At 41.6% G+C, this 24868-nt stretch overlaps 1 protein-coding gene across 1 annotated transcript in view; it reads right to left on the bottom strand.

Annotated features, from left to right (window-relative positions):
* The window catches only part of SMARCC1 (SWI/SNF related BAF chromatin remodeling complex subunit C1), a 125630-nt gene that overhangs the window by 13570 nt on the left and 87192 nt on the right, over positions 1-24868 (bottom strand). The window contains exons 22-26 of the mRNA XM_086368291.1: positions 24176-24231; positions 22007-22121; positions 21197-21351; positions 15767-15901; positions 5078-5339 (exon numbers count right to left, since the gene is read on the bottom strand). Of these exons, the coding sequence (XP_086224417.1) occupies positions 5078-5339; positions 15767-15901; positions 21197-21351; positions 22007-22121; positions 24176-24231 (723 nt within the window). The remainder of the gene's footprint in view (positions 1-5077; positions 5340-15766; positions 15902-21196; positions 21352-22006; positions 22122-24175; positions 24232-24868) is intronic.

Raw genomic sequence — 24868 nt, 5'->3', positions numbered from 1 at the left:
AGATCAGATCAATTCCTACTCTGATTTTGGGGGGGCACTTCTAAAAATTCTTACACTATTAATGAGGAAATGATACAGGTTATTTAAACCAACTTGTCCTTTTCTCTCCGTTTTTCACAGAGACACATAAAAAGGCTTCCCCAATGCAGGCGGCTCACTCCAGATCCGTGAGGCATGAATACTCAAGAGCGCCTCATTTACTATTAAAAGCCCAAGGGGAAGGCAGAGCTTACACTGCACTCACATCCTAGATTTTTAGGCAATCTCCCTAAAATACACTTGGCCCTCTGTTCCACCGTATCCATGGGATCAGCATCTGTGGGTATGGAGGGCCGACTGTATTCACTGTTCAGTATCATTTTCTTTAAGAGACGTGGGCATCTATGGATACTCATGCATCCCCCACTGGGGTCCAGAACCAATCCCTGGTGGAAACAGAGACGACTGTAGGTGCTAAGGTCCCTAGGGGAGACACCCTGCAGTCACAGGTGTCCTCCTTGATCACAATCAAGAACACCCCAGGGAAGAGCAGCCACTACCCTGCCATGCTCCTTGGCTCCCCATGTGCTGTCATGAATGCAATGGGCCAGGCTGCGGGCAAGCATGTGTTCAAGAACTGGTGGCTGCCATGACTCTTTCATCTGTGCCAATTTAGAAAGGCAGTAGTGCAGGAAGAACTAGTTACACTTTAACTTTCGAATCACTTCCATGAGATCACACTGTGTTTCAATTTAAATGAAAGACAAAACACAGTGCTGTGTACTTTATGAAGATCAACAAAACCTAAGAGTGTTATAAGGATGGCTATGGGCACCTCCAGTTTCCATTTGCTAACTGTACACTGGAGATTCTTCCTTTGACTTTTTGTTTGATGGAAACAAATCACCTTTGGACACTTTATCAGGGAGAAGAACAAAACCTACAAAAAGCTAGAGTTTGAGGTGAGTAAGGAGTACGACCAAATAGTAAGAGCCCAGAAGACAGATAGCAGCAAACAGATGCTCTGTATACAAAAATTCTAAGCATATGAATGAATTAAAGAGGTGAATGGAAGGACTGCAGAAGTACAAACTAAATGGAATATTTACAGGTGTTGGTTTATACTAGCCCCTCTGGTGCTTGGGCCCAAAAGGGCTCGACAGTCTCACAACAAGGAGCCATATTTTAATGGGTTCTACCATGAACTGTGGAGAAAGATTACATGTGTTTTATCTACAAAATAATATGAATTCTATTAAGTCAGAGAGCTGGACAAATTCACCACTTGACCTTCTTTCATCACTTTCCCAATCTTGCTGGTTTTGAGAGGCTGATTTTTCTCCTTCCCTCACACACCATAAATTCTGGCCAAATACCAAAAGCTAGTCTACTGACCTGGATAATTACCCCCAGCTTATACATAAATGCTGTGGGCCTGTTAACTTTTCTAAACCTAGGAAATATTAGTCAGAAGGACTATATTCACAGTTATGAACTTACACCTGTGGCAAATAAGAGACTAAAGTTGTTCTCCACCTAAAATATTACAGACTCCCTTGCTTGCCTTAATATAAAAAGCCCCTTTAGCCAGTTTCTAGAATCTGTTAAAACCAGTCTTTTCTGAACTGCTAATATTAAGTTAGCTTTTAATTAGTGGGTTCAATTTATTATTCATAATTTTACTTTCCAACACATCTGATTTTTATATTCAAACGCCAAAGCAACCCCACAAAAGGGAAACTATGGAAAATGATCACCTTGAGCTGCTGGAACTCTTACACCCTAAGGGAGAGAATGTAAACTGGCATTAGCATTTTGGCAAAATTTTGGCAGCATCAACTAATGTGAATACATGGAATTCCTAAGACTCATTCTAGGCACGTGGCAAATTTCACTACTTAAGGGCACACACAACAGAAATGTATACCAATGCCTCGAAAAGACATGTGCACACGCATGTTCACAGCAGCACTATTTCTAATTACTAAAATGGCAAAGAATCGAACATCCATCAACAGGACAACGGATCATGGTATATAATAAATCATGGCAGGGCCACACAGTGGAATACATGCAGTAAGAACAAAGAGCAAATCGATGACCAGTCACGACAATGCAGATGCATTTCACATACGCAGTGTCGAGTGAAAGAAGCCAAACCGACAAAAATCAGCACGAGATCCCTTCCAGATATCATTCAAAACCAGCCCAACTGGTCTATGGTGTTGGACTTTGGGACAGTTGCTACCCCAGGGGAGGGAGGAGCTTGCGAAAAGCCATGAGGGGTCTTCAGAGTGTTGGTTACAAAGGTACGTTCTCTTTGTTAAAAATCATCAAGTATTTACTAGGGCTAGTGTATTTTTTCATATGTATGTTACATTTCAATAGAAAAATTTTCAAGAAAACAGGGACTTTCTTGGCAGTTCAGTGATTAAGACTTTGCACTTCCACTGCAGGGGGTGTGGGTGTGATCCCTGGTTGGGGAACTAAGCTCTCATATACCGCATGGCAAAAACAGAATAGCTTGGCACAAAAACACTCTCATTATACACATAATGATCCTTTTCTTCAAAATTCACTTAAGAAAAGCCTATTTCTCTAAGTAAAAAGAGAAACATAACCTATCTGTATTCTGCAGGCTATTTTAAGAACTCTAGTTTTCCGCCACTGTCTCCCTGAAAGAATATAGCTGTATCTGAGTCTGCTACCAATCCACTTGGTCCTCCATCACAGGAAGGGGCATCGTGATATCACTTTGCCATAAGAGGGAGTCCAGCAGGAAGCCTGGCTCCACCATGTGGCAAGGTAACATAGCCTTGACATGCATTAGTTCTTCACTTCTAAAGGGAGGACAGTGAGAAGTAAAAATACTGTGGGTTAAGGGCCTGGCATACAAACACCTGTTCTCACCAGGATGTAACTTAGAAAAAAAGGCAGAAGGATACTTTTTCTAAATGCAGATGGTAGAGAACTTCCTGAGAAATTCTGTGAATAGTTACTGCAGATGGTGAGGCTTCAACACCATTAAGAACAAATGCCACAGCAAACCTCCTCTTAAACATTTATCCCAAGAGTTTAAAGAATTAAACTTTAAAATAACTGTTTTTGAAAAAAAATCACGTTGGGATCATCATTCTGTTAAGCATTCATAGCTTGTAACGTGTTAGAAAATTAGATTTTAAGACCCACTCAAGCAGACAGACAAGGGCTGAGAAGTAAAGTAACCCTGTGTCATGAGCCTGGCAGACTTCTGAAACTATCTTCACAAATGTCATATAGATCAAGCAGCAAGTCTAATGGTGGTAGTAAACTCACAACTGCCATCTGTGTGCGTGTGTGAAAGCGAGAGAGAGAGAGCGAGAGAGAAAGCCCCATTTTGGGGTCAAGCCAATAAAAACTAATGCCTAAACATGTTTGGGGCTGTAAAGTAAAAATTCATATTGGTAACATAAATTGTCAGATCAGAGTTGTTTCAGTCATGGCTCCCTCAGGCCAACATACCTTGTTTATTTCTATGAGATTTAGAAATTCTGCCATTTGAGGAAGTCAGGTCAACTGACATTAGTAACAGTGAGAATCCTCTCAGGCTTCCAAGGGTCTTCCTATTTTTATTTCAACTGAGCTCTGCACGCCTTGGCCAGAGAGCCTGCATCCCACCCTAGAAAGTACAGACTTTGGCTCTGGAGGCACCTGACACATTACCATAAAGTACCTATAAAAATCTTATAGGAAGACTGTGACTAGAGCAATATAGTACACCACAGCCACATATATTACCTTACAGGAGGGGAAGGAATACGGGGAAAGATGCTGCAATTAAAGGTACATTTTAAGTTTTAATGATGTCAGTAGTTAAGTTTGAAAGAATTGTGAGCTCGACTTTCAAGGTAGTTAAAATGTGGTAAAAAGCTGCCAACTTGAAGGGCACCCATGAACTAAAAGATGGGACAATTTCAGAATGAAAATGAGTAAGGTCCATAACATTGAAACACCTAAAAATACAGGACATACAAATTCACAATACTAAAAGCATACACACACAACAGAAAAATCCTTATCGGTCACCTTTGGAGACTCTTTGCGGGGGAGTGGAGGACTGGCTTGGGGGAGGAGGGAGGACTCATTATTCAGGTGACTGATAAATAAAGGGAAAGAATGAAGCATTTATCCAGGCTTTCTTGCAAGGACTGATTTTCAGCGTAACAAAATGACTGGTGAAGAAAAGCTTTTGTAACAAAAGAATCACTGCTAACAAATGTACAATATAAATAAAGGCAGAAAGGACAATAAATTCAGGAATCTTATATTTTGCAACAGCTGATGAAATAACTGATCTAGGAAGCGATTGTCATTGGCAGGTGAAATCTTAAGTGAGTCATTTAATGGGGAACTTAGGAACACCAAAACCACTGGCAAACCTGAAGGTCACCAAGAGAGAACGGACACCACAGGAAAAATGTCTGCACTCCCAAAGTGACCCTAAACCTGCGAAAGTATCCAGCGCCATCCTGTGGTTTACTTATGGGAGATGTGTGGGAGGAGCAAAGAGGGGAGAAGCCATGTGAAATGACACCATGCACCTTGAGTGCACAATCAGGCACAGCCACAGGCTCAAGACCCGGATTTCTTCAACACATGAAGTGAAGCTGTGCAATAGGCATTTGGGGGCTTATTACGCTATTCTACTTTTACCTACAGAAGATTTCTACAACAAAAAGCTAAGAATGGCAGAAAGGTGATGATCACTGAAAATGCATCATTAAGAGATCACTGTACTTTTCTTTTCATGTCTATCTTTGAAATGTCAATTAAAAAATAGTGTAGACAATCCAAGGATGAATTTTTAAGGAACTTTTGGGATATACTGCTGACCTATCCAAGAAAAAGGCATCATGACAAGAGGACCCTGGAAAGAGAACCCAGCAGGCTTCATGTGCTGATGGCTACAAAGCCAGATTCACTTGTCTACCACATCCTGGATGATGACGGACATGCTGCACAGTCTCAGTCAGAAATCCCCAACGGTGAGGTCTGACCCTCTGATGCTCCGAGCACAGGGATGAGCCCAGCTGCATCTGTGAGCAGAGCTTCCTCTCACCTGGCTGGGGTGGATGAGGCGGTGGCATCTGGTGGTGCATCAGAGGGTAGGGAGGGGGCTGTTGATGAGGCATCATGCCAGGATGTCCTGCTGCTCCCAGCTGCGCCAGGCCGGGTCCTCCTGAGTGCTGGTGTGCCTGTTGAGGGTTCGGCCCATGCTGCTGCTGTTCCATTTGCTGTCGGGCTCGCAACTCAGCATATTTCAGCTGCTCCATGTGGAAGTTCTGGCGCTCCGTAAGCAACTGCTGCCTCTGTTGTTCTAACTGTTAAGAAAAGAAAGGGGAAGAGAAATGACACCAGGAGAGGCTTTCAGGATTGGATGCCAACACAGGACACCCACATGGTGCCTAAGTTCCCCAAACTTCATCACCATTACATAGTCACCTCCTCTCCTGCAACCACCACAGTCAGAGAAAAGGCACTGCTTCTTGAGTAGCATGAAGTCAAGTTTTTCTCTATGTTAAGTATAAGATTTGCCTTTCCTTGGAACCTTCACCCCATGTGGGGCAACTGTACTCAGCACAGGTAATCCCTCTGTTGGCAGGCCTTCAGATATTTAAAAAATAGCTTCCACAACCACCTTATTCTTTCTCAGGTGACAGAAACATCTCTTGTCCTCTTGTTCCTTAAGATAGTTCCTTAAGATACTAGTATTTCAAGTCCAACCATTTTAGGTGCTCTCTTCTGAAAGTGATCCTTTTTGGCTACTATTTTAGAATGTGACATCACAGTTAAATCCTCTGCACGAGTGGACGTGGCCTTAGCTGGAAAGATACACATCTTCTAGATGGAACTTTGGCACTGCCACTGTAAATCTTAGCTACTTAGCTTCCAAGTAGCCAAAATTATACTGGGTGACACATTCACAGCATATTTTCAAAGTCTAAATAAAAATTTACATGACTTGTGGTCTGAAGAATATAAGTGCTTCAGTATTCAAGATAATATTTCTGGGACCCAAATTAAAATAGAGAAATAAGAGAAGTTATTATAAATAAATAATAAATACGTTATTATAAATACATGAGAAGTTATTATATGTGGTAGAAAATTCAGAAACCATATGCCAAACAGTAGCACAGAATGGGTGGTCACCTTAAAAGCCATCAAAATTAAATCCAGAGCTGACAGAGAAAAATCATCTTTAACATGAACAAAAATAAAAATTCAGGTTTCTAAAGTAAGCATTATAAAGATCATAAGGAGGGTGTGATCTATTTCTACTCTATAATGTTCTACCCCACCATTTTCGAGAGCAAGATCTTATTCACTGGGAGGCATTTCTATAGCAGCCACAATGGCTCTTGGGCACTTGAGATATGGCTAATCTCAAAGGAGATGTACTATCAATGTAACATCCGCAATGAGTTTTGAAATCTGAAAAAAATCAATTTTTCATACTGATTACATGTTAAGAATAACACACATATATTGCATTAAAACATCTTTATGATTTTGTTTTTTTTTAATGTGGCTACTAGAAAATTTTAAATTACATATATGGCTCACTATATTGCTGTTGGAGAGCACTACTCCAAGTTAAGGAAATGTAACGTTTTGGCTTTCAGGAGCAGTCAGATTTATAGATAAATACTACATACTATCATTAGCAAAATCTAGGTAGAATATGCGTGAGTATTTGCTTGCGAATCTGGGCTCTTAGCAGAGAGCAGCTTGGGGAGAAGTCCCTGAGGAGCCTAGTGAGAAGCTTCATTGGCTGTCAGGAGTTAGCCAGGAGGGAATGTCCACAGATGGACTGGGTGTGGGAAGACAGGCCGTGGACACAGCATGAAGACAACCAGCATGGCCAGGTGAGGAGGAGAAGAAAGGGAGAGAACAGATGGCAACACTTATACCGTGAGTATGCTGTTCAGCTGGCTTGCAGAGAGTCTCCCTTGGGAGATGGAGATCTGAAAGAAAGGATTCTGTGAGTGGTTGAGGGTGATCAGGAGAGGAGACAGGGTGCTACTGCTACCGTGGTCTAACAGGTTGCTGGGAGCTCTTCCTAACAGCGACCGGAAGAGGCTAGAGCCCGGCTCAGTAACATACCCTTCTTTTCAGAATTGGAAGGGAGCTGTAAGAGAACAAAATTCTCAACAGCCAGAGAATCCTCTGGAAGTCCAGCTCTGCAAGATGACTAATCAGTGAGATAATGGAGGTAAAAGGTAAATAAAAAAAAAAAAGAGAGAAATCTAAAGACTCTGACCTAAGTCCTACGTTTTGCTTTCTTCTACCCATTCTTTCCAGGAAATTTAGCACTATCCTGAAGTTAGACTTACCAGGTTGCGAGAAAAGGACCTCAACCTACAGTCCTGTTGAGCCACTATTGCTCTGGACAGCTTGGCTGAAGTCCTGCAGTTACGTAAGAACTCAAGAATATAGGTCAAGATCTGCTTTATAAAAAGCTGAACTGTTACTGGAGGGAGATTTTGTGTCTCTGAAGGGAAATTTTACCTATCTCAGTGTTTGTTTGTTTTTAAACCAAACTAGCCTTTCTTTAGGAGCTGACCTTAGTATCAAAGTATTAATCTTGAAGAGAAAAATTTGCCCACCTTCCTTGTCTAGTGAAGTCGCTCAGTCATCTGACTCTTTGCAACCCCATGGACTGTAGCCTGCCAGGTTCCTCCATCCATGGGGTTTTCCAGGTAAGAATACTGGAGTGGGTTGCCATTTCCTTCTCCAGGAGATCTTCCCGACCCAGGGACTGAACCCAGGTCTCCCACATAGTAGGCAGATGATGCCACCAGGGAAGTCCAATCCTTTGTCTAAAATGAACTAACCTCAATTATACTATTTTCTCATGAGCTTCAATGATCACTTCAAAACATACAAAGTAATTAAAAGATAATTAGAAGAATTAAAAAGGATTTGATTAAATATATACACGCACATATACACACATACACACACACCTGGAAAGAACCCAATTTAAGCTTTAGATTAAATGTGCAATGAACAGGTCCTGTGAAGTGAGAGCAATGTCCACGGCAGGTTACCAGCTGGCTCCAGGAGGACCTGTTCTGGGGAGCATGCAGCAGAGCTTATGGACACATACTGGCCCCACCATACAAAAGGAATTTCTTTTGTTACAGGTAACTGACTATTGCTGCCTGCATGCTAAAGTTGCTTCAGTTGTGTCCGACTCTGTGTGGCTCTATGAACTGTAGCCCACCAGGCTCCTCTGTTCATGGGATTCTCCAGGCAAGAACACTGGAGTGGGTTGCTGTGCCCTCCTCCAGGTGGTTTTCCCAACCCAGGGATCGAACTCTCATCTCTTACGTCTCACCTGCCTTGGCAGGTGGGTTCTTTACCTTACCACTAGCACCACCACTGTTACTCAGTCTAACTGCCACTTCTGTGGCAATCAAATGTGAATGTGAACTGTGAATTTTTGAGCAGAGTACGATAGTTCTGAGCAAATTTGAAATTCACAAAACCAATAACCCAGTGATTCTATATGTGGAAATGTGTGCTAGAAAACTGCATGTATGTTTGTATAAGGATAGTCATTAATGTATTATTTTTGATGTACATTTATGTCTGAGATACACTGAGCAGAAAAAAAGCAATTTACAATAATAATATTTATATCAATTATATATATATATAAAAACTTTATGGTCACATACAAACATTATCTACTCATTGAAAATGTTCCGGAAGACGCTAAATTATTAACAGTGATTATTCCTAGGAATAAATCTGAAGTCACTTTTTAATGTATTCGTAATATTTGTGTAATCCCAAAACAAAACACTAAAACTGACCAAGTTACATGCTTCAGATAACCTGACTTTCTTCTCTCCCTTCTCTATGATCAAAGACTACAGACAAGTCCCCACAGCGAAGCCAAATAGTGTAGATTACTCCCGTAACAGGGAGCTAATCAATCTGTTCACTTTCTTTCGCGGCTCCAATGTGGGTCTAGGGAACCCAGTATCATACAAAGCTGCCTGTGGCTCTGATCTAAAGACACCCCTGACCCCCACGGCATTCAAACTCTGCCTTCCTCTCCCTCTTCATTCCTACACTGTGTATGTATAAAGCAGCAAATCCAAGCAGAACCGGAACACAACAGAGCACTTTTCTACAAGACCCCAAACACACACACAGCTGCAACTGCAGCTGAAGTTCACACAGAGCTTCTCTCCCAACTTCATTTGCATAGAACAGGGAGGAGGGGTGGGAAAGAGTAAAAGAAGGTGGGGGCCTCAAAAATCCATCTACACTGCCAAGGGTAGTGGCAGAGCCTTGAAGACTCTGACTACTTGGCCTCAGAACTGAAGTAAATAAACACACCTTCCTTTGAAAGGTTTGATATCAATGAACAGAAATCGACTTAAGAAAAAAGCGGGCATAATCATTCCTTTGTACACCTCTGGAAAAACAAAACAACACAACTGCATCTTTCTGCTTCCACACCTGCTTCTGGAGGTGGAAATTCCAAAGCGGAGCTGACATCATTTTTGTGACCGGTCACCTGTAAAGTCCTTGTAAAGTGCCTGCTGCCTGAAGCCCAATGTCTTTTCAAGTAAACTCGCTTCTAAGTATAGCTTTCTTAATCTCAGATAAAACTATCCATAATGTCATGGTGCCTGTCTACCAACAGATTCAATTACATAACAGGCAGTACAAAGACAAAAGGGGGCTACCCCAGTGGCTCAGAGGTATGAAGAAACCGCCTGCGATGCACTAGCCGCAGGAGATCTGGGTTTGATCCCTGGGCCAGGAAGATACCCTGGAGAAGGGCATGGCCACCCACTCCAGTATTCTTGCTTGGAGAACCCCACGGACAGAGGAGCCTGGCAGACTGCAGTCCTGTGTCCAACTCTAGTGTCACAGAGTCAGACACAACTGAAGTGACTTAGCACACATGCACGCACAGAGACGAACTACTGTCAATACAAACACACAGGCAACTATTCTTCTGGGGCAGTGTAAAATTAACTTTTTGCTAATTTTTCCTTAATTAGTCATAAGGGACTTCTGTGATTAGAGCACCATTGTCCCTGACTTCATGCTGTTCCCTCCTAACTCCCGCCCACCCGCCTACTCCTTAGTTTCAAACATGTCAGTCACGCTCCAGCCTCAAGAGTCTCTGATACTGGCTGTTTCTAGGCCTTAAAGACATTCACCCAATTGTCAGTTTGCTAAGGCCTACTCAGATGACATCTGTTAATACGCAAACCCTTCCCTTGCCTCTCCCAGTCTCACCTACCCATTGTGAAACATAATGGTATGTATACATACACAGTAATACACATGCATACAAATATACAGCACACAGCATCTAGCATCCTTCATTAATATTTAAGGTCTACTAAGTAAGCCTAACAGTTTTATTCACCAGTGTATCCGCAGTACCTAACATGCCTAGAACAAAGCGGGTGTTCAATAAACAGTTGCTAAATGAACAAATGAACTTAATCCACTGTCTGTGCCATGAATACTGCCAGATCTAGGCAGTAGATCTAAGTAGACTAAGGAGACTCTTGGCCTCCTTAGCAATCACACCTTCCTCTTCAGTTTTGGATTTGGACCATTAAAAAAAAAAAAATAACCAGCTCAGATCATTCCTTCCTCTACCAGAAAGATCTCCTTGACAATCGGAGGCAATCCTGAAATTGTCCCATCTTTTAGCTCATGGATGACCTTTCAAGTTGGCAACTATTTAACCATATTTTAACTACCTTTAAAGTCGAGCTCACAATTCTTTCAAACTTAACTACTGACATCATTAAAACTTAAAATGTACCTTTAATTGCAGCATCTCTCCCCGTATTCCTTCCCCTCCTGTAAGGTAATATATGTGGCTGTGGTGTACTATATTGCTCTAGTCACAGTCTTCCTGTAAAATTTTTATAGGTACTTTATGGTAATGTGTCAGGGGCCTCCAGAGCCAAAGTCTGTACTTTCTAGGGTGGGATGCAGGCTCTCTGGCCAAGGCGTGCAGAGCTCAGGTGAAATAAAAATAGGTAGTTAGGGAATATACAGAGTTTGTCTGGGAACTGACAAGATGAAAACTACTGACCCCAGTTAAGGTGAGGATGCTGAGCTGGCCCTGGGTTAGAAACTGTGCAGCCTTCCATGCCAAACGGATGACCTGACTTCCTCAAATGGCAGAATTTCTAAATCTCATAGAAATAAACAAGGAATGTTTGCCTGAGAAAGCCATGACTGAAACAACTACGATCTGACAATTTGTGTAACCAACATGAATATTTACGTTACAGCCTCCGCTGAATCCCCTTGGCCTCATTACCTGAAGTGGTATCTTTGTGTCAATCTCTTATCTACTCTCTCACCTCCTGAAGGTTTCTCACAGCTCTGAGTTTCCTACAATGTCTCTCTTTCAGAAGGTACATGATTTCTATACCTAGCCAAATGAGAGCATCAAGTCCAGAGGCTATAAACGAAATCAAGACACAGATCCTCATGGGCCTCCAAGTATTTCCTCCCCTTTAATTCAAGTAAGAATACTGTAGGTAGGGCCCAGGCCCTCCAGTTCTCTCCAACCTGCCACACAGCGCATGTCTGCCACCTGTTCCCTTGAATGACGTGTGCCATCCGTCTGGCATGGAAGGCTGCACAGTTGGGCAGACTCTCTGAGTTTCTAACCCAGGGCCAGCTCAGCATCCTCACCGTAACTGGGGTCAGTAGTTTTCATCTTGTCAGTTCCCAAACTCTGTATATTCCCTAAACTACCTTCATCCTGTAACAGTATTTTATGAACAGGCTGTAACAAAACTACTGAGCTCTAATTATAGCTGCATTCATAGTATCTACACAAGATACTGAGTTGTTAATAGCCTTACTCTTACTTTCTAAATAAGACTCAAAAGAACATCTGATTTTTAAGGTATTAGAAGAAATTTCATACCTGATTCTGAAAGTCTAAAAAAAGATTTTTGAAACCTATTGCTGTATAAACAAAACCAAATGTTTACTTCAAAAAAGTATGTCCTGAAGCTACTGATCACCAGGCAGAGATGAGCAGGATCGGACTGACAGTGCACTGAGAGCCGGAGCCAGAGCACTGGGCAGTGGTTGCAACGTGCTGCTCCCAGCTCATCTGACCGCTCTTCTCAGTTTCAACTTTCATGAGTCACAACAGGGGCTTGTTAAAACCTTGCATATCTCAGTCTTCGGGTGAAAAAGAGGTAAGAATGGCTCATTTCTTTACAATTATGAAGTACTAGATTAAAACACAGAGCTGAACTAGCATAGGTTTGAGACCCAGCTCTGTCATTTATGAACTGTGCGATCTGTTCAAGCTCTAGAAACTTTGTCAATGAGAAGAGTTAAACAGAAATAGCCTCACGCTCTCACCCAGCACCCTTGCTAGATTCTAAATGTCCATAACGTAAGCAAAGGCTTATAAATATTAACAATTTAATCTATAATTCTTGATAATTGATTTGCATAAAGAGGGCATATAAATACTTATTGAACACTTACTCTGTGTTCTAGGCAGTGTGCTAAGCACATGCCATAGTTCTCTCATTTCATCTTCACAACAGGCCTGGGAGGACAGGAAATCATCAGCAGGAAATAGCCAAGGCTTTGCTCGCCCACAGGATAACAGGAGAAAAATAGAATATGTCTTGCTGCTGCTAAGTCGCTTCAGTCGTGTCCAACTCTCTGCAACCCCATGGACTGCAGCCAACCAGGCTTCTCCATCCATGGGATTCTCCAGGCAAGAACACCGGAGTGGGTTGCCATTTCCTTCTCCAATGCATCAAAGTGGAAAGTGAAAGGGAAGTCTCTCAGTCGTGTCTGACTCTTAGCGACCCCATGGACTGCAACCTACCAGGCTCCTCCATCCATGGGATTTTCCGGGCAACAGTACTGGAGTGGGGTGCCACTGCCTTCTCCAGAATATGTCTTACTGTGCATGAAATGAATGGGAGCCATTTTACAGTTTGGAAGACTTTCCGGCTGTTGTGACAGCGAGCCTCCAAGCGGGCCCCTATGACCCTGCTCCCTAACACTGAGGACTTGCCCACTGAGCCCTGCCAACCTACGGGCACCCCTATCCCCAGAATCAAGGCTGGGCTGTGGGGCTGACAGAATACAGCAGAAGCACAGGGCTGTGACTGACAAATTGAGGTTATAAAAGATACTGTGGCTTCCAGTTTGGCTGCTCTTTTATAGCTCTTTTCAGTCACTTGCTCTAAGAAGGGAAGCCACTTCATGAGGAACACTATGGAGAAGCCCATGCAGTAAGGGACCAAAGTCTCCTGCCCACAGCCACGTGAACAAGCTTGGAGGTTGTGTCCACCAGCCCCAGCTGAGCCTTACGAAGATGGCAACATAATCAGAGACGCTGAGCCTGAGGCACTCAGAAAAGCTGCTCTCAGATTCCTAACCCCTAAGAAGTGTGTGAGGTACTGTTTTCAGTCACTGCTTTGGGGTAATTTTTTTACACAGCAGTAACTAATACAGATATGTTACTGATATTCAGTGCCTAGGGCTAGGGACTGTCTTACACAATAAACTGTCCTGCCCCAAATGTTGATTTACAAAAGACAGGTTGATCACCAAAGGATTTGAGAAGAGCAATCTTGTGTGGTGAAAAAGATTCAGCAGAATGTTTATCCATGTTTTTGGTTGTGCTTTTTTATTCAGACTATTTTGTAAAATGTTTTATGAGCTCAATTAGAATTTAACATTAAAAAAAAGATTCAAATAAGAAAAACACAGAGCAGTTAATTTGAGATAAATAACTATTAAAACTCCAGAGCACAAGGAAAATTTGGAAGGGCTAAGAACCATCACACACTACCCCCAGATGTCTGAGAATCCGTGGAGAGAACCAAGGAGGGACTGAGGGCTCTGCCATTCCAGGGGACACAGTCTTCCACTAGGGGGGTTTAAGAGTGATGCATCCACAGGCTCACCCTCTGAAGATAAGGTGTTTTATTTTTAAAGCTGAGAAAAGAGCCCCATGACAATCTAGACATAATTGTATTAAGTACCCACACAGGGTCATGCTAATCTTCCAGGCTAACATATTAGTTCTGCTGCATGAATGGCAGCATGGCATCCAGGTGCCAGGGGGAACTACACAATCATCATGTGAATTCTGTATGTGTCGATAATCCATTCTATAGAAATAGCTCCCTGTTGTTCCAAATACCCTACAAGAGGCTATCAAATGACAAAAGGGCAGCTTCTTAGGGTAAGATAAACACAACCACTCATTCTTCAACGTTCCAGCTCACCTCTTGGATGTTTTCTCTAACATCCTCTCCACATCTTCCAGGTTATGTTCCCATAGGAACTGAACACACAATACTGTCACCTGGTCTCTGTCTTCCCTGTTAAACTAACGTCAAGTCCCCAAAGTTAAACTTTCTTTTCTACTTTTCCAGCTTCTGACACATGCATTCATTCAACAGACACTTACACAAGCACCCATGATGTGCCAGTGGTGTGTGAACAAAGACACTCAAGAAAGAGTATATACTCTGGTAAGAGAGTCGCGTGCATGAACTAGCATTTACAATACAGGAAGTGCTCTGTTAGGCCGCCGCAGCAGCAGAGACGGAGGACACATCACCCACAGGTGCAGGAGGCTGGCAGAGAGCAGGAAAACACCTTGCTGGTGGAAAAGCAGGTGCACACAGGTGGAAGAGAACACAGCCATAAAGGAAGCCTGCATCTGGTATGCGGCGGCATGGCTGGTGCTCAGAGCCGCAGATGGGACAGGGTGGCCACAGCTCCTGGGACAGGAGAGGGCAGGGGACGTGAGATACTCACACAGCTATGGGACCGGGGATATGAGAGTACAGGGTGTGGATAGGGTAGTTACCGAAGCAGCCTGTTCCTCACGGGGCCAGAATATAAGAGGCAGAACAAGTCCTAGGACAAAATGAAAATGGGCTACTGTGATAGTTACTGAGCTAGTCAACATGAATCTGCCAGAGGACTTGCCTGGACTGACAATAAAGAAAGAGTTAAACAGATGCAAATGGATCCTTAAGATTAAAACTATTCTGGAATGATTTAAGGTTGTCTCATTTACAGAGACCAGCATATGGCATGCTGACAAAGAAATCAAAACAATCCGAAAAATTCCTAACTACTATATCCTCAAACTTAGCCATTATTTAGAAAAGTCATCAATTCCTTTCCTGGTCAAATCATCCAAAAAAAACTTCTCCAGAGAACTTGATCTCTGTTTCTCAAAAAAAAAAAAAAAGTTCCTTCGGAGCATCAAATGTTCCCCTGCTTCTATGTTTCTTGCTTCTTGTGGCTTCTCTTCTTATTCTTGGCCTTTGCTGTAATTTTTTTAGACCTGTTTGGGGCATATAAAAAATGTACACCCCTGCAAAATGCTGCTTATAACTACTACTCGAGACCTGGTTCTCCATAAAAGAGGGGGAACATAACACACAGGTAATACAGTAAGTATAACATTCGACTACTGAAGAAGGGAGAATCTGATACCTTCAAGTATCTGCAAAGCTAAGAAGTGTAAGAAGCTGAGGCTTAGATAATTATTTTCAGACTTCCTTTAATTTACCATCACTGACTGATAATCCTTTTGAAAGGCAAAGCAAATACAGAAAAAGTTAGATAGAGATGGAGACCAACAAATTAGGTTACCGTATTTTCTTTAGTTTGTGTTTTATAAAGTGATCCAAGTTAACTGTCAAAAAACCACTATAAAATTCCCAATACTTACAGCTTCTTTCTCTCTGTCCATGATAGTTTCTAGTTCTTCAAAATGTCGAAGTTTAATCTCCAGTTTCTTCATTTGTGTCTCAACCAGAAGAGCTACCAGAGACTTGATCTTCCTCTCTTCCACGGCAGCCAGGTGCTAAGGGCAAGAAATCATTTGAAGTATTCAGGTAAATATTTGCTTAGAAAACAGTAAGACAATGCTGAAATTGCTACCGAAAGTGGGAATTACGTAATTAAGAATGGTGCCCTAGATGCCCTCTTTGTGAGTTTCTAGCATTTATTTCAATTTAACAACTATCCATGCCTCAATTTCTAGTACTTAACAGATATAAATCAACCCTTTTTAAGGATTAAAAGGCAACTTCTACCATGAAAATCTACTCTCTTCAAAGAGCCCACCAGGGAAGGGAGAATGAATCAGGGCCTTGATGGGCAAACAGAAGGACACAATGGCCCACAGGGCACTTCCCCATCTGCCACTGAGCCTGCCTCCAACCCTCACTCTGTAACTCCGCCCTTCCCTGCTCAGGAACTGTCCAGGGGCAGGCAAGCAGTGGTCTCCCTCAGCGCCCAACATACAGATGCACAGCCCCTAGTGAGGGTCTACTGGGAACAGGGAGGAAAGAAGGTGAACAATACTTCACCCCTAGTTTGAAGATACACAGGAAGACATTCTGGAAGAATGTATCACTCACTCCCTGCAACAGGACTGATGAGTCCTATTCTCGTTTTCTGTCAACTCAGCAGCACCCAGAGGAAAATGCCACATCACTCAGAGAAGATGAGGATCACCCAGAGAGGACGAGGATGCCATACTTAGCCAATGTCCTGACTATGTGCAAAGGGTCAATCCCACCTTCTCCACACACCATCCAAGAGCTTACACACCCCCAACTACACACCCCCAACACTATTTTCCACTATTTTATCAGCTGAATTTGTGTGCTTATCTTGCTTCTACACAAGGTTTTGAGAATTAACACAGGGTGGCTGTCTTACTGATCTGTATTTCTTATAAAATCTAGAAGGAGTAAACATGCACAAGGAGTTTAATATAGTTTTGGGGACCTAAAGAGAACACCGATTAAATAAGAGCCTTATTTTTCATTCTTTTATAGTTGATAAAGAAAAATAGTTTTATACTTTTGGAGACTTATCTGCAAGAAGATTCAGAAGTGTAGGCGAAAGATTTTATGAAAGAATCTATAGCTTTTAATGGTCATGTTTGCCTCCTTAAACTACATTAAGCTGCATCAATCATACCAAAAGTTAAAATAAAGATTACATGATTCTAAGTCTGCTATCACTGACAGTATTATAATTCTGTACTTCTGATATAAAATTCAATATGCAAGGAGGTGTAAAATAAAAAGTGACTTTCCTTCTCATTTGTGTCTCACCCTTCACAAGAGACTAATGTTACCAGTTTCTAGTTTTGTTTTGCTTTTTGAAATGAGAATGGGAATCCTAGAACTCTGCTGGCTTCTGCGGAAAATGTTTTACCTTTTTGAGAGTAATACAGGAACTTAGGGAAAATGAAAGTGAAAGTCGCTCAGTTGTGTCCAACTCTTTGCGACCCATGGACTACGGTCCATAGAATTCTCCAGGCCAGAATACTGGAGTGGGTAGCCTTTCCCTTCTCCATGGGATCTTCCCAACCCAGGGATAGAACCCAGGTTTCCTACATTGCAGGTGGATTCTTTACCAGCTGAGCTGCAAGGGAAGCCGGGGAACTTAGGGATATCCCCACTCATTAGCAAATAAATACAGCAAAATACTTCCTCTCAAAACTGAAGCTCACAAGTTATTAAACATAAAGGGATTATTACCATGTAAGAAAATAAACATTTAAAAAAAGATCCACAGCAAAGAACTTCGGAGATTTAAGATCAAAAGACTGAAAATTCTAAAAATTTTCAGACAGACCAAAAGAAAAAAGGTTACAAACAAAATTCAGACTACGTTAGACTTCTCAAAAGGAAAACTAGGTTTTTGAAAACAAAGGTAAAAATACCTTCCAAATTTTGATAGATAATAAACTTCAGTCTAGAATTTCAAGTACAACTTAATTAGATGCAAAATAAAGACAAATTTCCAAAATCAAGGACTCAAAATCCTACACATGCTATTCAAGAATGTGTTCTGGTTAACTTCATGTAAAATGAGAAAAAGATACAATTTTCCTATCTCGAGAGAGAATTTCAGGCATAAGGGAGCAAGTTATGAAGTATTTCTGAGGGATAAGAAAAAAAATCTTCCTGATATCCTAAAACTAACACCCACTTACCATGAAGACAAATCTCCTTTTTAAAGCAGGTGGGTATGGCGTAGTAGTAGAAAAGAAACCTGAAGGAAATGTCTGCTGCTGCTGCTCCTAAGTCGCTTCAGTCGTGGCCGACTCTGTGCGACCCCAGAGACGGTAGCCCACCAGGCTCCGTCGTCCCTGGGATTCTCCAGGCAAGAACACTGGAGTGGGTTGCCACTGCCTTCTCCAATGCATGCAAGTGAAAAGGGAAAGTGAAGTTGCTCAGTCGTGTCTGACTCTTAGCGACCCCATGGACTGCAGCCCACCAGGCTCCTCCATACATGGGATTCTCTGGGCAAGAGTACTGGAGTGGGGTGCCATTGCCTTCTCCAAAGTAAATGTCTATGTGGTCTTAAAAAAAAAAGTGATTTCTGCTATCTTATGAGAACTGAATCCTACTGCTACTGATAAAGGAGGACATACTCTATTTTCTGGAGTTTCTAAGTTTATCTAGCAGTAGTTCTGGATGGTTTCTTCCAGCTAAACCCAGATGGAAGGCATGGACGGCACTAAGCCAACAGTGCTTTCTCACACCCACACACCACTCTTCAGGTGAGTTAGTCCACAGCTTGTCAGTAGGTGGGATGAAAAAGCTGATCTCTCTACCCAAAAGCTCCTCATCTGGCAAGGATGGGGAAAGCCAGAAAGCATGCCCACTCTATATGTTTCGGAGCTAGATCTAGAACCTCTAATTACCACTCCATGTCAGAGTGTGACAAACAATTAAAATGTATCAAGGAAAACTCTTAATAACAAAGCTGTTTATAGACTCAGAAGAACAAAAACGAGAATAACAAAAAACTTGGATAGGCCAGATAAGTTGTACTAATTACAGTAATTTAAGTAAATTCCTTACTCCTTAATTACCATGTAGCACAAAAATGATTATGTGTGCTGTGAAATGCATCAGATCCAGCTGTAAGTGGCACGGAACAATTCGTGCACCAAGTCATGTAGTGTGAACATCTGTAACACTTTCACAAGTCAGTGGAAGACACAGGTATTCCAAGAATGAAGACCCAAGTTCCAAGTCTATTAGAAATAAAGAGTGAATGATTGATGAGGGAGTGAAATTCAGTGACCTGGACAGAAAACGTTCTTTGGACACTCATTGTACGGACTATCCAAGGGCCACGGTAATTGACCCGTAAGAGCAGTTCCTCTGTAATGAAGGAATCAAAACAGCAGTGGCAAGGTGGTCAGTGGTACAAACGTTTGTGCCCAAAGCACAAAAAGACCTTTGAGACTTTTTATGGTCATCTACCACTTTAATTCCTTCTTTGGCAACTTACAATGAAGCACACACAGTAGTACAGAGAGGAGAAATAATGGGAAGAGCCAGTGAGACTTCAGGACAGATGGGCGAGAAATGACACCTGAGAACTGAGAAGGGTCCCGATCAGGGAAGATCCCCAAATTCCCTCAGGCGTTCGAGTCTGAAGAGACAGAGAGGTTAATTTAAGAGAGTACCATGCTCATATTGGTATTTTTAAAGGTTTTTCTGCATATGATTTCTTTCATAAGAAGTAACTTGTTAGGAGGCAAGCAGCATCTACTTCTGGAGGGAAGCAGTCACTGGAAGGGATATGAAGAGGCTAATGCTGAGCAGGTAAGGTTATGTATACAGCTTGACATGGGTGCTGTTTATGAGCCTATAGGTGGGTTCAGCCTGTGAAAAAATGTACTAGTTGTAGACACATGTATCTACTTGTGTCTAAATTATACTTCAATGCAAAGGTGACCTGAGTGAAGACTGGGTGGACAGCTGTGTCTTTCAATTCAAAGGCACAAAGGAGGGAAGCCCTCCTGACTTGGCTCCTTTTTAGAGAAAACATGCCCAATTGATGACAGCATGAACAGAAATAACTTGGACAGCTTAGAAACCATGAGATAGCCAGGAATCCAACCTCGCAGAAGATAGACTCAAAAAATGCTTCCAATGAAGGAAGAACAAAACCAAACAAATATGAAACAACAGTCAAATTGCTGTCCCCATCAGTATTCACTAAAACAAGAGTACCTCTCACAAATTCCTAGACATCGGGGGTGGCAGACAAGACAGAATACCTAAAATTAGACTTAAGAACCATGAAGATCAGGACACATCTTTGGAAGAGACTGGCTAGTATGAATATGCAAGACCTTAATCTATTGTGAAATTAACATTCAGCTGGGGTATCTGACTGAACAATTCTGTGACCCCTGAGTAACCCTCCCCAACACCGTCTGCACCTGTATCAAATGGGCAGGCACCCGAACAGTGCTCTTATGGTTTGAACTGGGTCATCAGTGGATCTGTGTGGCATGTTATAAAGTCATGCCACACAGATCAAACACTTGCAGAAACAGTTTACAACAGCTAAATAGTCTGGGGTAATTAAACACCATGAAAAACATCTTTACCAATGGATCAAGAACAGGTCCAGATAAAAATAATTAGCCATGTCCTAATAACCACTGCTTAAAATGTGGTGACCTATAATGAGAGGAGACTACTTTTGAGGGTAAAATAGAAAAGGGGTGAATAGACTTTTTAAACTTCACATATTCATGCCTGGAATGCTTTAAAGTGCTAACTTAACACAAAGCAGGGAAAATAACATTCTCTTTTCTTCTTAAATATGCTGGGAAGCCAATACCATGTTATAAATAGAGAAAACCACCCCCAGAAAAGCTGGCAAATTCAAGAAGAAAAAGAGCTATTTTAGGTTCCTTCTTGTTCCTTCCAGTCTGTAAAAGCAGGGTGAAGTATTTATACAAGGAAACAGATTTTTGTCTTAAAAATTACAAATATTTCAATCTGGTTGAAGTTATTGGAACTACAGTCCAAGACAAGTTCTGCAGGCACATTTGAGAGACTTTAAATTCTGCCTTCAATCACTGCAGTCTTCAGAAGACTGAATGAATGACACAATGAATGACTCGAAAGCAGCCACCATTTAGGCCCAGGTCTGCTATTTCCACCATCCTCCTGCCCATGGAATTCTTAACCTAGAAATGTCATTCAAACAAACAGTCATCCATGAGGTGCAAGGCTCTCTATACTAAATATTCCCAGTAACGTCAAAACAATACGGCCATTCATGGCTTAAGAAAGCACTAGGAAAAGAGCTGTCAGGGGCAAACCTTGGCTTTCGTTGCAGCTGAGGCAAGAGCAGCTGCTGCGGCTGTGGCTACGTTTCCTTCAGAAATTTCATGTTCTACTTTCTTCTTCCCAACATCACTTTCTCTTTCTTTACAAGAATCAGTGAGTTCCTTGTTCTCTTCAGCCTCCTTTTCTTCTGGGGGGAAAAAAATCAGAAAGCTTTACTACCAGTGTGCCCAGTCTGAATAAGCCATCTTACTTCTCACCTCTGCCACATGACGAACTAGGACTGATGTTACAAAGAGATCCCAGTGCCTTTCCCTTCTTAAGGTTTCTGTTGATCCACTCCATGCATGTTAGTTGGCTTCTACTTGAGATGGATTTTCTAAATAGGACACTCTGTCTTCTCTGAGCTCTCTATGTAGTTTACCTTGGATATAAAGGAAAATTCAGGGGAGCTAAGTCCTAAGACCAAAATGTTTGTTCATCAGTCAATGAGATGCTCTGGGAAATCCTAGGGTCTGGAGGAAATCAGAAGCCGAGAACAGGCACCTCTGGAAGCCTTTCAAGTCAGGCAGGATGGGACATGCCAGCAACGAACTGGAAAGAAAATGCACTGAAGTACTGACTTCAGTCACAGCTGAACAACTTGCTTGTCTCTGTGTCGCTGAAAACAATGTAGTTACCAGCGTGGTGATGGTGTCTCAGTGCAAAATAAAACTCAAATTCATATTTACTGTTAAGAAACATGTAGCAAACGAAGGACTATTTCTACACAATTTAACTGCTCACATTTCTCCAGTGCTTTTAGTGTTTTACATAAGAAAATCCAAAGAGTTTCCTCAAATTACCTGATTTGGTATCCTCACTAACTTCACTATCCTGTTCCTTTTCACTGTTTTTTTCATTTTCTCCGTCTTGTGCTTTATCACCTTCATCAGTTTCATTTTCCCCTTTGTTTTCTGCCTGAAAGGGGTACAAAAGAAAAGGATAGAGAGTGAGAAAAAGAAAACAAAAGGTCCTTTTACAAGTGATGTTATCTTAGAATAACAAAAGGTTCCACTATTTTTGGCAACAGGTGGACTAGGTTCAGAGAAGTCTTGCAGAAAAAAACCTGGAAAAAAGTCAATAAATTCTGAAAAATACCTCTCACTATCCACAACTCCTGAATGCTCATGAGACTTCATGTTTCTTAAGTACAGTCCCACCCCTTCTGCTATAATGCTGGGGACAGTGTCCAGAAGAGTGTCAGTGTGACTTACTTACTGGTTAAACAAACAAACACATGGTTAGTCGTCTGTATGCTTAGTTGCTTAGTCATGTCTGACTCTCTGTGACCCAGTAGACTGCATGCAGCTCGCCAGGCTCCTCTGTCCTTGGGGACTCTCCAGGCAAGAATACTAGAGTGGGTAATCTTTCCCTTCTCGAGGGGATCTTCCCAATCCAAGGATCGAACCCAGGTCTCCTGCATTGCAGGCAGACTCTACCACCTGGGCCACCAGGGAAAGTACTAAAAGTATTTAAAATGCACAGTACAAGAAGGTCCTACTGTACAGCAGAGAACCATATTCAGTATGCTATAATAAACCATACTAGAAAATAATGTAAAAAATGTATATATAATTATCATTTTGCTGTACAGCAGAAATTAACATAATATTGTAAATCAACTATACTTCAAAATATAAAATGAATAAAAATACATAAAATGTACAGTATCAACCAAGAAGCAAAATGAAATGCTGCCAAAATTAAAAGTTGACAAAGCTCTTCAACACAGCCATTTGCAATGGCTCTTAGAAGAGCCACAACAGAGCAATCAGTGATCATTTTCTAGAGACTGAAAACTTCAATTGCTCTATGGCCAGGAGCTGGCATCATTTATTGATTTTGAAATCCTTGGACAAATTATGTAACATCATCTATGAAATGAATAGCACTATCATTGACTTGAGGCTGTTTTAGGAACCTGATAAATTCATAAATGTAAAGTATAAAGCACACTATTTGAGACGCTGTAAGAACAATCATTAATTTTACTATGATTCCCTTCCTCTCCTTATCTATATGCAATGATAAAGCACAAAATATAATTAAGACCTTAAACCCTTGCTTCATTTAAACAGTGACTGACTGATTATTCTGTATCCCGATCTTGAAGAGGCCTGACAATTCTGCTCTGCTTGGCTTACCTCACATTTACAGCCTTTAAGACACAGGGGTCAGGACACAAACACCCCGGGCACCCGGACGCCTTCTGCATACTGGCTGAAGTGTCTCCCCCTCCACTGCTGGCTGGAATATCTGATTCCCCATTCTTCATTTCAAGCCTTATAATTTTACGTGCTCTTTAAAACATACTTCAAATGTCACCTTCTTGTTAAGTTTTCCAAATTTTTTTCTGCTGACAGCTAAGTCTCCTAGAAAATTCCTCAATACTCTCTAATTCTCTTCTGGCGTAAGTACAGAACCCAAACCCTACAATTCAATAGTTTTACGTTTTCAATAGTCTTTTGTATTCACATTCCCCAACTCTGTCTGAAAGAATTACAGAAGCAGAAGCTGCAAGAGTGGATAGATAAATCCTCACTAAAGTGAAAGTCACTCAGTTGTGTCCAACTCTTTGTGATCTCACGGACTATACAGTCCATGGAATTCTCCAGGCTAGAATACTAGAGTGGGTAGCCGTTCCCTTCTCCAGGGGATCATCCCAACCCAGGGATTGAACCCACGTCTCTCTCACTGCAGGTGAATTCTTTACCAGCTGACCCACTAGGGAAGCCCACCGAGAACCTGAAGAGTAGATAAATCCTCACTAAATAAACAAATGAACAATGTCCTGTATTATGTCTTATGAGAACTGCACCTTAAACCAGGAAAGTGAAAATGGCTGACAGAATCACTTATAGTCCTGAGAGGGACTCAAAAGATCAAAATAAACCCAAACTGTTATTGTGTGAAAGACTGTGCTCTCTATGGCTTTTCTGTCGTGGGAGAACTCAAACAGACTGACATTTTACCTTTTCAGGCTGCTGAGCATCAGTATCTGTTTCCATTTTTTCCTCTTCAGCTCCTTCTACAAACAAAGGAATAAGAACAAATAGTACAATGTGGGGAAAAAGTAAAAACTGTTGTAAAGTTCTGAGAGTATCTGAAATACAACTACACATAGTCTAACGGACAAATCTCACAACCAGAAGCTTGACATAAAACCACACATTCTATGATTCTACTAATTTAAAATTCAAAAGCAGATGAAAGCACTCTGTGGTGTTAGAAATCAGGACAGTGGTTCACCAGGAAAGGGGTGGGCTCAAGGGTGGCTTGGGATGCTGGTAATAAACAGTTTTCTTGATCTTGGGGCTGCTTACATGAGTGTGTTTCATGTGTGAAAATGAATTGAACTGCCCACTGTGGGTCTCCATTTTTCTGTACACATAAAAATTAAAAGTTCAAAAACACTTTTTAAGTTAAAGTTGTCTTTGTTACCACAATGCAATGAAATCAGAAGCTTAAAATACACACTTCTCTGTGTTTGGAAATGTAATTTTGAGATTCAGTAAAAATACCACTTACGGGAAAAGGTAAAATATGCCTTTTTATTCTTAGATTAGAAAAGAAATAACGGTTCAAAGTCTATAAGCTGTACATTCTTTATAAAAAAGAAAGAAAGAAAAACAGAATAGAGGAGGTAGGCAGAAAATAACAAGGGC

This window comes from Bos grunniens, chromosome 22 (genome assembly GCF_055505025.1).
Source record: "Bos grunniens cultivar Pamir isolate PY7600 chromosome 22, Bosgru_T2T1.0, whole genome shotgun sequence".
Taxonomy (NCBI): Eukaryota; Metazoa; Chordata; class Mammalia; order Artiodactyla; family Bovidae; genus Bos; species Bos grunniens.
Note: the sequence above shows the minus strand (reverse complement) of the source record. Positions and strands in the feature narration are given on the sequence as shown.